The 14,090-nt window shown below is 54.1% G+C and overlaps 6 protein-coding genes across 6 annotated transcripts; 3 read left to right on the top strand and 3 right to left on the bottom strand.

Annotated features, from left to right (window-relative positions):
• Positions 1-447: 447 nt before the first annotated feature.
• Positions 448-2,683, bottom strand: BO82DRAFT_319289 (uncharacterized protein; the record flags this gene model as incomplete). The annotated part of the gene is made up of 3 exons (XM_025632670.1): positions 448-1,363; positions 1,426-2,238; positions 2,307-2,683. 3 exons carry the CDS (start codon positions 2,681-2,683, stop codon positions 466-468), a joined length of 2,088 nt encoding a protein of 695 aa, XP_025487766.1. The 3' UTR covers positions 448-465.
• Positions 2,684-4,297: 1,614 nt separating this feature from the next.
• On the top strand, positions 4,298-5,765 carry BO82DRAFT_435687 (uncharacterized protein; the record flags this gene model as incomplete). Its single annotated transcript, XM_025641051.1, has 3 exons — positions 4,298-4,970; positions 5,060-5,247; positions 5,325-5,765. The coding sequence occupies 3 exons, from the start codon at positions 4,298-4,300 to the stop codon at positions 5,442-5,444; spliced, it is 981 nt and encodes a 326-aa protein (XP_025487765.1). The 3' UTR covers positions 5,445-5,765.
• A 530-nt stretch (positions 5,766-6,295) lies between these two features.
• BO82DRAFT_344533 (Zn(II)2Cys6 transcription factor) lies at positions 6,296-8,067 on the top strand. The gene is made up of 4 exons (XM_025633666.1): positions 6,296-6,421; positions 6,487-7,254; positions 7,308-7,670; positions 7,731-8,067. Exons 1-4 carry the CDS (start codon positions 6,318-6,320, stop codon positions 8,038-8,040), a joined length of 1,545 nt encoding a protein of 514 aa, XP_025487764.1. The 5' UTR covers positions 6,296-6,317; the 3' UTR covers positions 8,041-8,067.
• An 80-nt stretch (positions 8,068-8,147) lies between these two features.
• On the bottom strand, positions 8,148-9,402 carry BO82DRAFT_423333 (SDR family NAD(P)-dependent oxidoreductase). Its single transcript, XM_025640235.1, has 3 exons — positions 9,304-9,402; positions 8,628-9,242; positions 8,148-8,484 (listed from the first exon to the last, which is right to left on the bottom strand). Exons 1-3 carry the CDS (start codon positions 9,377-9,379, stop codon positions 8,267-8,269), a joined length of 909 nt encoding a protein of 302 aa, XP_025487763.1. The 5' UTR covers positions 9,380-9,402; the 3' UTR covers positions 8,148-8,266.
• Positions 9,403-10,673: 1,271 nt separating this feature from the next.
• BO82DRAFT_405992 (ankyrin repeat domain-containing protein) lies at positions 10,674-11,656 on the top strand (the record flags this gene model as incomplete). The annotated part of the gene is made up of 4 exons (XM_025639532.1): positions 10,674-10,751; positions 10,782-10,991; positions 11,014-11,289; positions 11,348-11,656. 4 exons carry the CDS (start codon positions 10,674-10,676, stop codon positions 11,654-11,656), a joined length of 873 nt encoding a protein of 290 aa, XP_025487762.1.
• A 515-nt stretch (positions 11,657-12,171) lies between these two features.
• BO82DRAFT_368338 (uncharacterized protein) lies at positions 12,172-13,576 on the bottom strand (the record flags this gene model as incomplete). The annotated part of the gene is made up of 5 exons (XM_025637114.1): positions 12,172-12,543; positions 12,609-12,706; positions 12,767-13,097; positions 13,150-13,357; positions 13,428-13,576. The coding sequence occupies 5 exons, from the start codon at positions 13,574-13,576 to the stop codon at positions 12,172-12,174; spliced, it is 1,158 nt and encodes a 385-aa protein (XP_025487761.1).
• Between the last annotated feature and the right edge of the window lie 514 nt (positions 13,577-14,090).

Genomic DNA, 14,090 nt, shown 5'->3' with positions numbered 1-14,090 from the left:
TGTTATCATCGTTTGCGGATCGCCTCAAGCACCACCTATCTATAGGCAGGAATCACACAACATAGCTGGTAGAAACATGGAGACGACATACAGCAGTCCAAAAGCCAATTTATCGAGGACCTTGATCAGATGTATCCCTCGATGGGAAGCCAACGTTTGGGATTTCTCCATTGCGGAGCATTCTCTCCATCTTAACTTTAAACACTCTGTGACTGAAAAATACGTCCGCAGCAGCAGCCCTTGCAAAAAATACAGATAACAAACGGACAGTTTCCTAATATATGACATGAAGATTATAACAGAAGATGAGAAATTTGTAGGACTACATTCAGAAACGAAACATCTATATGTGTATACTCTCTGAAGCCATTATCTTTCAAATGTATACTACTGTTCACCACTGCAGTACTAGTTGTATCTTGTGTCTTCATATTTTCTGCCTCAACTGGCCCATCTTTGCCAACCCTAAAACCCCAAGCTCCGCGGGAGATTCTTCAAAGAACCCCACATCCGGCGCGAGCGCGATTCTCTTCCCCTTGAACCCTTTGATTCTGCCATCCGCGCAGGGAGCATGAACATTTCGTTTTGCTCGGGCGGGCGCAGCCCGGTATCTGTCGAAAAAGTTAGGCAAGGTTGATCTTGTAGACCGGACACGACGACTCCGATGCTGACAGGGAAGATATGGGCATCCGCGTCGTCCACGGGTCGTCCAGAGCACAGCGCTTCGATGTGAGCACTGCTCGCGCCCCAGGCAGGGAACTCCGGTGGTACATCGGGATGGCGTCGCACCAGGGAATGCACCAACAGACCTGCTACCATCACAACTCCACAGAGGGTCGCCAGGAGAATGGGCAGAAGGGCGTATCCTACAGCCGAGCCGGAGAAGTGCGGGAAGGTGACCTTCTCGCCGTTGGTGTCGAAGCCGATGGTCTGCACCACGAAGAGACTCTGCGACACCAGCCAGTGTAGGAGGATCATGGCGATAGTCAGGGTGAGTGAGTAGGTCAGCGGCAGGGAAAGGAGATAGGACGAGCGCTGCATGCCCCGCGGGGTTGACACGCGCAGCGCCTTCTTCCCGTCCGGCCGAAGGAAGCGCACCCACTGGTCGGCGACGAGCTGATGCGTTAAGATATTGTTGTAGAAGAGATAGAGGAAGCTGACGAGGAGTTGGATGATGTTAGCCAGGAAAACGCACTCCATCAGGCTGTAGTTGCTGGTTTCGCTGTTCATGCCGAGAAAGCCCGGGTTGAGGCCGAAGCCCAATTGGACGATGGATGGGAAGCTCATATCCAGACCCCGGCCTTTCCAGAAGACCACCGAGTCGACCAGTATAGCTAATGGGGCGGCTATACCTAGCATGAATCTGTCGGATGTTGGTTAGAGCTGTACACTGTTTCGGCTTCTGGGTGCGGGAGGGAAACTCACAAGGTCAGCGAAATCGCCCAGACCTTGCGATGAACGGTCTTGAACCACGATACACTTTTCTGCGGGCGCCAGACTTGGGGATGTACATGGAGCACTTGCGAGTTTGACACATCCCCGGGATACTCCAGATATTCTGCAACCGCATCGCCCATCAGAACCATAGTCCTCTCTGTGTGGCGCCGAGCGGACTTCGTGCGGTAGGACCACCACACCCTCAAAATGAAACCGCATTGAAGTAGTGTGCACGCACTGACAGCCGCAAAGATCTGCGTTCCATAGTGCAGTCCGCACCGCTGGGTAATATCGCTCTCCTCACCGACAAGGCAATAATCGACCTTGGCCCAGAATGGCCATCCCGGCCGGCCTTCCTCCTGATGAGCCCATGCGACAACCGCCCAGTCATATATAAAGGTACTGGCCCACTCGCGCGTGCACAGGCGGTTGTAATCAGGGAGGTTGTACGCCCCGCAGATCCACCAGGGGGCATGGCTCCAGACATCCCAACCGGTGACCCAGCCGTCGAGTAGAGTGTGGTTGTAGTTCTGCGCCGCGGAGATGTTAGCTGCAACAATTACCAGCGGCCCTTTGGTCGTCAGGCCATCGATGTATGCATCAATGCAATCTTGCTTGTCGAGACGGGTGAAGTTGGCCATCTGGGCGTAGAGTTCATGCACCGCAGACCAGTTCTTGCCGGATAGAGTGGGTGGGATGGGATCTAATGCCCAATCCCGGCCTACCTCCCTGAAGTCACTCGTCACTGTGGCTGTAGCATAGCTCACGACTGGGGTTGATGTGAAGGTGAGCGAGTTCCAGCTAGAATAGCCCAGAGGCGGGGTATTAGCAGTCTCTCTATCATAGGAACAGTGACAGTAAAAACTTACAATAAATGCAAACAGATCGACAACGCCCCAAGCCCCATCCACTGGAATAGTTTTCGTGACTTGATCCAGCGCAGATTGCGAACACTTTGGACTCCAATGTCAAGCGACACTCCACATGCATGTGCCACATCCATCTCCCGCCGAGACGGGGCAACCAGAATCTGCATACAGTAGCTCCCCGCCCCGAGAAAAAGCGACGACAGCACGTTGAGAACCACGTGGGCGGCGCTATTGATGCTCGTCATCTCCGCGCAGTCACCCATATGGATGGTCCCGATGCCCCGTTCATCTGGGGGGAAGAACACCAAAAAGCAGATCAATGTCACCACATTCGCCAGGCAGATGACGGCTGCCGTGATGAACTGGTTGCGCAGCATGGTTGATTGCTTGGATGCGGCGCTCTTGCGCGTGGTGGATCGCACATGGTGCTCGTCGATCTCGGGGATATACTGCCCGAGAAACCTTTTGCTGGCGTATCGGGGATACGGCGTAGGCGATTCGGAGGGTCTTTCGTCGCTAGAACCACTCTTACTGCCCTCCTGTTCTGTCTCGCCCTCGTATGCAATGGAAATGCCTGGCGTCAAAATAGCGGGGTATCTTGCCGCTGTGGTTGGGGAAAGGAGGGGCTCATCTTCGTGTACCGGCCCCGGATCGGGCAGGCAGTTCATTTCGATACTGTGCCTAGAATCCATCGCACTCGTCAGAGCATTTACTCTCGCGACAAGGACAGTAAGTCATCACATTGCGTGAAGCTTCCACGTTCCCAGCCTCCGTCATGGCGAAACCACATCACGGCTGTATGCCAAGCCCCCGGCGCTATAGCGCCTCGGTGTTAAAGGCTCTGCCACTCCCCGTAGCCTTATCGAACCCTATCGTTCGCGTGTAGCTAACCTAATGCACATCTTGGCACACTGAGCTATCTATGCTTGCCAATCACACGCTGCACAGACCGGTGACGGCCCGGAGCCTGTGCTTGGCGGCGGTCCAAGCTAGAGCAAACATCAAACACGGGGTAAGCATAATCACGGGCTTACATACAGAAGCTATCGATAAGTTAGTCGGACTCCATAAATTCCAGTGATGCGGAACGTTCTTTTACTGGCTGGAAATCAGAAGCAACCACCGGTCAGCGAAGCGTAGCTCTTACTAGAATAGAGCAAGCGACTCAGCCTGGTCGATAATATATCCGTAGCGTGAACACGAAAAATCAAAAAAAGGAGGTTGAAGGCAACCGAAATGCTGAAGGGTCTCCCACTATTTGATTATAGTCTTCTAGAAACAGCGTCGTGAAAGCCAACCTTCGCGCCGACGGCGTGAGGGCTTGCGGGCGGTAGGGTAGCCGGGGGCGCCAACCCTAAAGACTGAGCTTGCGTACAACATTCAGGTCTAGAAGTTTACTTATTCTCGCAGCCATGTTTTGCACCAAGTAAGACAGTAGGAAGCGGCTGGGCTAAAATTGCATGGCTTGGCCGATCTCAAAATACTGTACTCCTGTCCGCACAAGACTCTGCAAAGACCTTGACGTTATACGCTCAATGAGGCTAGGTCTGATGCTTAGTGCTTACTGAAATGACTGATTCGGTTTGCTTTGGTTTAGTCAAATATCTCATTCAGCCCCTGAGTTAATCTCGGGAAGGTCATAAGAATATCAATGTGGTTTGATCGGTAAATAGATTTTGTCTAGTGCGGTACTGAATTGTTCACTGTCCTGCACTAGACCTGAATGACTGTGCCAGCTGAACAGCGGTAATAATACCAAATGAGATTTAATGCGTCCCTTATCCATCGACTAGACCCCTTCTCCCTACAATCATAAGCCCATGTACGCTAAATTCTACGCTAAATGAACCCCACACGACTCCTTACCATAACACAGAAAAAAGGCCGTGAGAGCGCGTCGTCGCGTCCTCGAACATTTCCAGGAACTCGACTCTCCTAAGTGCCCTTCGCACAAATTCTTCCTGCCACAATCGAGACGAGATTAGTCCAGAATGCGCTTCTGTTCAATGGTCTGCGCCGTATCGCTCAGCGCGAGCATACAATTCCTAATCTCGGTCTTCGTCACAATTCTCGTCTCAATCATTTGGAACCGCCGTCATCACCCTAGAATCCCTCACCCAGAGATCGCCAGCCTTCCCACACCGGTTCCTGCATCATGTCTCGAAACATCTTCAAATCCAAGCCAACCGGAGCAGCCAAACCAGGAGGAGGCGGAGGAAACGGAGAATGAAGAGGTCTACCCCATCGTGCGGCTTCCATACAGCGAGGACACCATCGTCGCCCTTCTCAGCGATATCTACCGCATCTACGTGCAACTCGGCTACATGAACAACCGCGCTGACGGTATGGAAGAATTGGCCTGGCCCCCACCTGAAGGCCACTCTATCAACGAAGCTATCTGTGAAGAGCTCAATCTCAGTCCTAAGGTAATCTCCTTGATGCGACGACTTCCTTACCCCGTCTCCATCGGCATCGCGGCCAATATCCCCTTTATGCCGCGATCCACTGCATTCGTGTACATCGACGACCGTCAAATCCGAGACGGTCGCGATCCGGGTCGTTGGACATTCGACAGGCCGCGGAAAGACTTTCTCCTCCCGCACGAAATCGCTCTCGCCTGCTCGGATGATGAAGGGATCCACCTCGTTCTTGATACGGAGGAAAGTATGTATCATTATTGCCCTCCTTAAGGTCATCCATCCTTGCTTTTATGCACTACACCGGAAAAGAAAGATAACTGCTAACCAATACAGATACAATCAGGGAGTCGGATTGGCAAGATCTTGAAGACGAGGACGGCAATGCCGACTTTCGGGGGCTTCCTGCCCAGCATGCGCCAACGTTCTTGACCGAGTACATACACAAGCTAAGATCCCTGGAAGAAATCCCAGTGGGTGAGTACAATGGTCGCTACTTCTATCATGTGGAATATGACAAAGCGGTATGCAACTCTTCTCTATCCTTGATTTTGATGTTGCTCTTGGGTTAGAGAACTTTCCCTAATCCAGATTTATGCAGTGCCCGATGGTCAAGAAAGTCCTGCAGGAGCAGTTCGGCTGGCCGTATGATTTTCGAGAGACGGAGTGGAAAGCCGTCGCCAAAGATACTCTGAAGAGGTTGGGCCAGTTGAACCCATAGCCTATGGCTAATACAAAGTCAAGACCAATTGTAATGAAAGCAGGCCGTCATAAAGAGCCCCATGGGGGAACCAGATTGTTGCCGTATGGAAGTTGAATGGTGGATGGGAGCTCGAGTATTGACTCAGTGTCAGGTTGTGTCCGAGATGATGCTTGGTCCTGGAATGAATAGCCCAGAATAACCCTTCAGCTGCTTCTCATCCTCTTCATCCTCCTTCTCCTTCTTTTTGCCCCTCCCTTCTTATATGATGCCTTTCTATTGACAATAATCCGCACTCCGTATAGCTATTGTGTGAATCAAACAAATGGAATTGTTCTTTTCCCCCTGTTGGCAAACCGAGAGACATTTGATGTTGACACATGTTTCATATTCAGGAATAGTACAGGCCTTTCTTTTATCATTCTTAACTAGAGTACATAATCGTTTCGAGTCTATCGCTTTCTATTTCACCAAGCTCTCTGGATACCTGGGCCTAGTAGGATCTATGCAGACCTTCTTGTCCTGGTCGTATAGTTAATCAGGGTCGCTATCTTGAGTATCTCCCTCATGTTGTAATGTCGAATTCTGCTACTGTGGAGGTATAATATCTGGAGAACAGACTCCACGCAGGCCACTCACCACGCAATATTAACTCACCACGCAATAGTTGAAAAGATAGTGGCATTCGCTTGGTCGGCATTGCCAAACCTGTTTCTGCTCTAGTCAGCATTTGTATGATTTCTAATCCGAGCCCAACTAGGCTGTACTTGGAAAAGCGGCGGCCGACGCTGACAGCGAAAGCCGCCATCCCGTGACCCGACCTTGATCTTTAGCCCCCTACACCCAGCATTGCTAACTCACTTATCAAACTCACTAAACTCACTACAAGTGAAAATGGTGGCAGCTAGTATGTCCAAGGCGGCCAGCGTATGTGCCACCTGTAAAGCTCGGAAGAAGCGATGCGACAAGTCACTGCCGTGCTGTGGCTATTGCGCTCAGTATGAATCCGCTCCTGCTACATCCGAAGGCTTGAATGACTGACCCGCTGTGCACTGTTCAATAGCCGGAACCTGGTCTGTCGGTACCAGAACACCAGCCCTAACCTCCCGCCGCATACACCAGATGCAAACTTGTCTCGCTCTTCTCCAGCCCAGTCGTCACGTAGCGTCCGGAGAGGTTATGGCTTTGACTCAGTTAGCACTGCCAAATATGTGTCACCTCCTATCCTCTTCCCCAGTCTTGCGTCCAGCCTCTACCTCCCCACCGACGGGCAGACTCCGACTTCTGCGTCCCGACTTTGTACAGAGACACAGCGACTCCTCGGATCAATGGGCTTGTATCTGGATGAGATCAGCGTGCGCTATTTTCAAGGGATCCACGCGTTTGTTCCCATCATCTCCCGACGAAGATTCCACGGCCGTCTCCTGTCTTTCGGGGCTGATCCGCAGCCCGACTTTGCCCTACTTTTACTATGCATGGGGCTCCTCACCAATTCCGCAGACCCGCTCGGACAATTAAGCCCACAGCGACCCCACCCTTCTGCGGACGAAGTAACCCTCTACGTAGCCACCAAGTCCCTGATGGCGCAAGCGCATGCCCTTCTTCCACTCACGACCCATCTCATTCAGGCTGGCGTGCTCCTAGCGGTCTACGAGTACGCCCTCGGATATCCGGAACGGGCGTTCGTGACAATCGGTACATACGCTCGTATGGCGTATGCGGCGGGAATGCAATCTGCACCCTCTGTGAATACCACAAGTACCACTCGCACCGACTGGCTCGAGGAGCAAGAGGAAAACAATACCCGGTGGGGGATCCGTATATGTGAGCGGTGCGTGACGCCCACTCATCCTTAACCCGAAAGTCCAACGCTGACACCAACAGAACATTTCTTTGCGAACTAGCCGTCCTGAATCAACCACTGGCGTCTGTAATGCCAGCCGGCGATATTCGTCTGCCGCTCGAGTCCCGCATCCTGAATCAAGGCAGCCCGACTGTGGCACTTGCGTCCAGTGTTGCAGTACATGCCCTGGATGCCCCTGGGATTGGCGGCTTCGGGCGCGCCGCGCAAGCCGCATGGCTGCTGGAGGATGTACTGCGGGGGTTATGCTTCGCGGATCCGGATCGCCAGCGAGCCCACCTGATTCAATGCGATCGGACCATGCAATCTTTTCTGACCACCCTGATGCAGCAGAACGAAGGCGGGTCTTGGGGGGAGTTCTGTGTGGCGATTGCGCTGACGATCCGGTGCGTCTTCCGCTCCCACTTTGCCTAGTAATCCAGTTGATATGCTAACAAGTAACGTAGTGCGTTGTTTCTTCTCCATAGCCATCTACTCGGGAGATGCGCCGGAACCTCCTCAAGTGACTCCCAGCCGGCTATCTCTCACCTCGCTTTGGACACGACTACCAAAATGGTGGTTGACATTGCCGCCACCAGGGAGCATCTTGCGGATAGTCAGATCGACCGTCTCCCTCCGAGCTGTATGTATATTATTCGCGCCGCGTTGAAGCACCTCCATGATGTCAATGATCGCGCGACAACGGCGGACGCACAGCTACGTACTACTCTAAGGAAACTAGAAGGTCGGTGGGGCGGGGACTGTCCAGCTGTTTGACTCTGTCTGCAGTGGCGTAGAGCGCCGGAACCAGCAGATATGTAGTCCTAAGTTTTTTTTTCCTTCAAATATTGTTGAGAATAGATGCAGTCTATACTTCATGGTCCCTAAAAATGGCTCAGTTACATCTTCAATCACCACAGCACTGATTGCAAGTCAATCGAAAACCAGTCTACCTCCGTAGCCCTAGCCCACCGTACCCTCAACTCATCCGCACGGCACAGCCCTAATACGTCGCCTGCATGACCGACAGCCTCCCTCCATCCGTCACCAGAATCGACCCATTGGAATAACTCCCCGCCCGACTGGCCAGATACAGGATCGCACCGGCCATCTCCTCATCCCCGCCAAACCGTCGCGCCGGAATGAACCGCTGATCCTCGAAGGGCTCCTCCTCAGGGTTACGGGTGTTGATCAGCCCCGCCGCCAACTCGGAGGGATAAACTGGCGTCTGTGGTCAGCACATAGAACAAATTCAGACTGCACATCAATGCATGCAAATTCACCCCCAACTCAATAACACCCCACCACCAAAAAAAACAGGATCAAAACCCGGTGTAAGATGGAAAGTAAAAAAGTAGACCTACTCCCCGGCGCAAGCGCATTAACCCTAACCCCAAACCGCGCCAACTGCGTACTAGCATGCTTCGCAATCTGCATGACCGCCACCTTACTCGCCAAATACGGCGGCGCGGAGGACCAATGCCGACTGAAGGCCGAGATACTGGTCGTGAAGATGACCTGGCTCTGGATCGCGGGAACTGCACTGCCCTCCTGCAGGGGCTTGCCGTACCCGCCCGCAAGAGCCCGCGCGTTGCCCGCATCCAGCAACTCCAAGAACGCGGTCATTGTGAAGAATGCCGCTGTGATGTTTAGTCCCAACGCATCGTTCATCCCCTCCATGGAGAAGTCGGTGAACAGCGTCTGTCGCAGTTCCGCCAGCGAGGCGGTCGGGCTGAAGCGCACGGCCGGGCCGATCGTGCCTGCGTTGGCGATGACCAGGTTCACGTAGCCGGTCTCGGACGTGATGCGGTCCACCGCCGCCTGCAGGGCGGGCTTGGAGGTCACGTCTGCGGGGTGCGGGACGATAACCCCGGGATACGCGGCGGCGGTCGTGGCGAGGGCGTCCTGGCGACGGCCCAAGATGTAGACTCTGCGGGCGCCGTTGGCGGCGAGAGCGTGGGCCATGGTTTGGCCGAGGCCTTGGGGTACGGTTGTCAGCGTGGGGGTCTTTGAAAGGATGGAGTGTGGTATGGAACGCACCGCTGCCGCCGCCGGTGATTACGGCGACGATGCCATCGACGCGGAAGAGGGTGCTTGAGTCGAGGGCTGGTGTCATGTTTGTAGACTGTGCAATCTGTGGACAAACAAAGCGTGCTAGGTGTCGCAGAGAAGTAATGTTCTGGTTCTTTGAATGGATGGATTAGTTGAAGGTTGCCAGGAGCAGAGATGAGCAGGCTTTATAGCACCATTCGGGCTGGTTGATGATGTGATATGCAGAGGGCAGCGGATTGCACAGTCCGCAGGGAGGATACTGGAGTGGGAGTGCGGAGAGAGAGGCAAGTTCAACACGCCTTCCTGAGGATAGGCTTGACCCAGTGCAGGCATGTCTAAGTATGTACAGTACTCTATCTCCGACGGCGGCCGCGGTGGCGGGCGGGCGGCCGACGCTACTAAGCCCTAAGCCATGAAGCAGCCCTCACTCACCCCAGGCTTTGCCAGTGTTGTGCCGCTTATTCCAGACCCAAGCACGGATCCAGCAGGGGTCTAGATCTGGACCATCGGGGCTGACCAGTCCAGCAAATAACGGGATTTCACCAGATCTCGATAGTGACTCTGCATGCTTAGCTACTAGTTACTCACTCCGTAGTAGAGTTCAGGTTCACAACCCTGAGTTGGAAGCGGTGGACGTTATTACCGTGGACCTTAGTATGACGCCTTGTGTTTCTGCCGGTTAACCGCAATGCGTGCCCGTCGGTGTCATAGTTTTGCAGGCCGGCTGAGCTGCCTTTTTCAGTGGCGTGGCACAAAAACCGCTTACCGCCTCAATTAGCCACATGATTTAAACACTTGAAAAGTACTTACATTGTACTTTGGATACTGTATATAATAAGAGAAAAGAGAAAAGCATTGTAAGCAAAGTTAGATTGAAGTACAAGAAAGGGTAATTGAACGAAACTTGAATTCTAACAAAAAAAAAAAACCGTAATGTAAAGGCTTGTGTGGAATGTTTTGACTTGGAAAAACTGGGCCAGACTGCACGCCGCCCGCCACTAACGCCCGTAGTGGGTGTTGATTACTTACCTAGTTAGTCAGTTACTTCCCCTCACCTGGCACTCAGATAAGCCTTGCTTTGAGACTCGACACTTCTTAACATGCTCCTTCACGGACAAACTGATCAGAAAACAAAGTCCGAGTACAAGATCCACACACAGAGTGGCTAGACCATCATGGTTAAGCTACTGACTTACCAGCTTAGTGCCGGCAGTGGTGTAAGCGAGACGTCAACGCCTCAAGCACCACCAGTTGACGGGTCAAACAGGTCGTGTTTCAGCTGGAAAGCGGCACGGAGTACCGGTGCGTCATGCAAATCACCAGCTCAATCCTAAGCAATACAGAGAGGAAAAGTGGAAATGCTCCTCCAACTTCCACTAGAGATTCTCGAAATGATCGTGGCCGAGCTAGCCTACCGCGCCGACATCAACGCGCTGGTGCGCACAAGCCGCGAACTCCACCGCTAGCTCAACCCGTACCTGTACCGGCTGAGCGCTGACTACGGCAGCAGCCTCAATCGGCTTTGGGCGGCGCGGGTCGACCAGTGCGACACCGCGCGGCGGTGGATCGCGATTATGCGCGACACGCCGAGCATGAACCGGCCGGAGACGCGGTACATGCAGGGGGACGCGGCCGCGGCGCTGCACGAGGCGATCGCGCACGGGCAGACGGAGCCGGTGCGCCTGCTGCTGACAACAGTGGACGTGGTCGATGTCAACGCTCGCAATCCGCGGGGCGGAGCTCGTGCACATGCTGCTGGGCTGGGAGGGGATCGACGCGCAGGCACGGGACGCGGCGGGCCACACCACGCTGTTGGTGGCGGCGATGGACACGTGCGAGGCCGTCGTCGACCTGCTGCTCGCCGATGGCCGGGCGGATTCGAATGCAGCGGACATCCACGAAAAGACGCCTCTGCATGCGGCGGTGCGGCGGGAGGGCGCGGGCGTCGTGGACCAGCTGCTCGGGTCCGGGAGAGTGCACGCCGACCCGGCTGATTAGAATGGCACGACCCCGTTGAATCTGGCGACGCGAGACGGCCACTTCGACATCGTGGAACGACTACTCCGCACAGAACGGGTGGACGTGGGGTCGCGGGACACGGGTGGTGGCGGTCTTCCACCATCACTATGCCTTGGTCCGCCAGCTGATCCAGCGTGGGGCCGCGGTCCCTTCGGTGCTCTATAATGGAACCTCCATCTTGCTCTTTCCCACAAAGGTGGGCATGCTGCTGCGGTGCAAATGCTGCTGGATGCAGGCGCCCGTCCCACCGGCCGGGGTTGGACTCCTGCTTGCCGCCGGGGCAGATCCACATATTGCAAGTTTACCAACCAACCGTGGGTAGGCTTCTGATTGCACTCGAGGGTGTCGATATCGACCGCAGGATATAATGCAGGCGCTTCGCTGGCTTTCAGAGCGGCTGATCGGGGACAAATTGCGATCGTTGGTCTTCTGCGTGCCGCTGGAGCGGATGTAGATATCTATGGCGTGGATGGAAGGAAAGGCGCTTGACCACGTATTGGAGAGGTCGAATGATCGGATGATGTGATTCTCTATCTGGTCGGATGCTTTCTATGAACATCTGTTTTCATTGATTGCTTTCCCAGAAATTGCGGTGTGGGGACAAGAGATCAAATCTCACCGAATAAGCGCTTAGCGACTGGGCAAGATCTTCATGCCTTGGGCACGGTATGCCAGTCAGCCGAAATACTCAAATATCTACCGATCCGACAATATGTTGAGTAGGGTTCTTCCATTCTCACTCTATACGACTGGCAACTACAGTGCAGACTTGACTGTCATATATCTCTATAAAACAAACACAAACACACCCAACCCTCCCTCACACACAAACCAACACTAAGAAATCTCCCGCACCCCAAACGACCCACACCCCGAATTCCCAACCGTGAACCCCCCGGCCCCATCACCCAGATCCACCGACTCCGTGTCCCGATTCGACGGACTACACGTGGCGTTGTTCGCACCCCCCGGCAGCAGAAGGAAGCATCCGGCCCCCTCCGCTGAGAGATACCCAGCACACGGGGTCGAATGATCGATACACGCGACGCAGCAGTCGTACGGCGTCGACGCCGAATTGGTCTCGTAGTTTCCCGTGACCAGCACCTGGGTGATGCTGCGTCCGTTGACGGTGCTGATCTGGTTGTCGGTGCCGCAGGCCGCGTATTGGGTTTGGGCCGGGCTTTGGACTGTTGCGGTGTTTGTTGTTGTCTGTTCGTTTTAGTATGTTGTTGTGGGCGGGGGAAGTATGGGGTGAAGGGAGGTGGGGGTCTTACCTCGGTCGAGGTGGTGGTGGTTACAATGGCGGTGGATTTGAGGAAGTTGGTGGTGAAGGTTATGGTTGTGGAGGCCGGGACGGGGACGAGGGTTATTGCTTTTCTGTGTCAGTATTTTCTTTCGAGGACTGAGGGGAAGGGAGGGCACGGATGGTTACTTGTGGTGATATGGGCGGTTGATGTGGTTGTTTTGGCGGACGGGGTGACGACCACGGTGTGGGTCTGCGTGGCTGGTTTGTTCACGGTGCTGGTGGAGAGGACCTCGACTAGGCCTACGCAGGTCACGACGCTTGCGTAGCTGGGTTCTGCTTCCACGATCGCGGTGGATTGGGCAGCGTGGATGGTGATTGCCGGGGGGGTGGATGCGTCGCTGGCTTTGACGAGGGCGGTTTGTTTGACGCCTTGGATGGTGGCGGAGGATTGGCTCAGTGCCGAGGCAGGGGTGAATCCGGCGGGGGCGGGCACGGTAGTTGTGGGTGTTGAGGTGACCTGTTTATTGTTAGGCTTGGGAAGACTTCAATGGTTCCAAGGGGGGTATTACTGTAGTGTCACTCGTGACGGTCTCGGTGTCCGTGACGATATCTTGGACCGTCAGGGTCATGGTGGATGTGACGGTGGTGGAGAATGTGCTTGTGCTCTGGTCGAGGATGGTGGTTGCGGACACAGTCTCTGTCACTACCGACGTGATGGTCTTCGCGGCGGCGGTTGAAGTCACGGTGGGGGTTGACGTGGTCGTGAGGACGGCAACACTGGCAGCAGAGTTAGCTCAAGCGCAAGCTCCGCAATCGCCCACGCAAAGCATTAGGTGTGTATGCCTACCTTGTGGCAGTAGAAAGACTGTTGACTGTCCTGACCGTGCTGCAAGACGTGGACGCGTATTGAGTATTGCAGAGCTCGAACGAGGTGGTAGTCGTGGCCTTGGCTAGGGCTGTCGAAGCTGCCGCCAGCAACGAAATCCAGAACATCATCGTTGCCGTCGTTATTTGCGAAAACTTGGAGACCTTCAAGCAAATATTTCGAGATTTGCCCGCAAGTCTAGCTGTAAGGACAAAGAAACCTTTTTCTGACACATGGCAGGGAGCAGCTCCTTGTTATACGCTGCATTGCTAGTTGATGGGTTCGTTACTGCTGAACCTTGAAGAATGCATCCCAAGTGGGCCAAAGGTCCAGGCAGGAGTCTTCCGCCAATGAGGTTCAGGAAGGGTGCATTAGTGGCCGTTGAAAGAATGTACACCTAAGTAGGGTTAAGGGATTTTACAAGGTTCGTCGGCAGCCCACGCGATGCGTAACCCTAACCCCCCTTGCTTGCCCCTTCAAATTGTACAGACGAATGGAAATAGGAATCCGTTCTACACGATCATTGTATTGTATTCAATTGATTGCACTGTAAATGTCAGTCTGGCTCTACCAAACAGCCAAACCAAACTAACTAATCAACCTTCTGCTTCTCTTCCTCCTCCTCCTCCTCCTCCTCCTCCTCCT

Source organism: Aspergillus uvarum (genome assembly GCF_003184745.1).
Source record: "Aspergillus uvarum CBS 121591 unplaced genomic scaffold BO82scaffold_66, whole genome shotgun sequence".
Classification (NCBI taxonomy): Eukaryota; Fungi; Ascomycota; class Eurotiomycetes; order Eurotiales; family Aspergillaceae; genus Aspergillus; species Aspergillus uvarum.
This window is presented reverse-complemented; position numbering and strand designations above follow the sequence as displayed.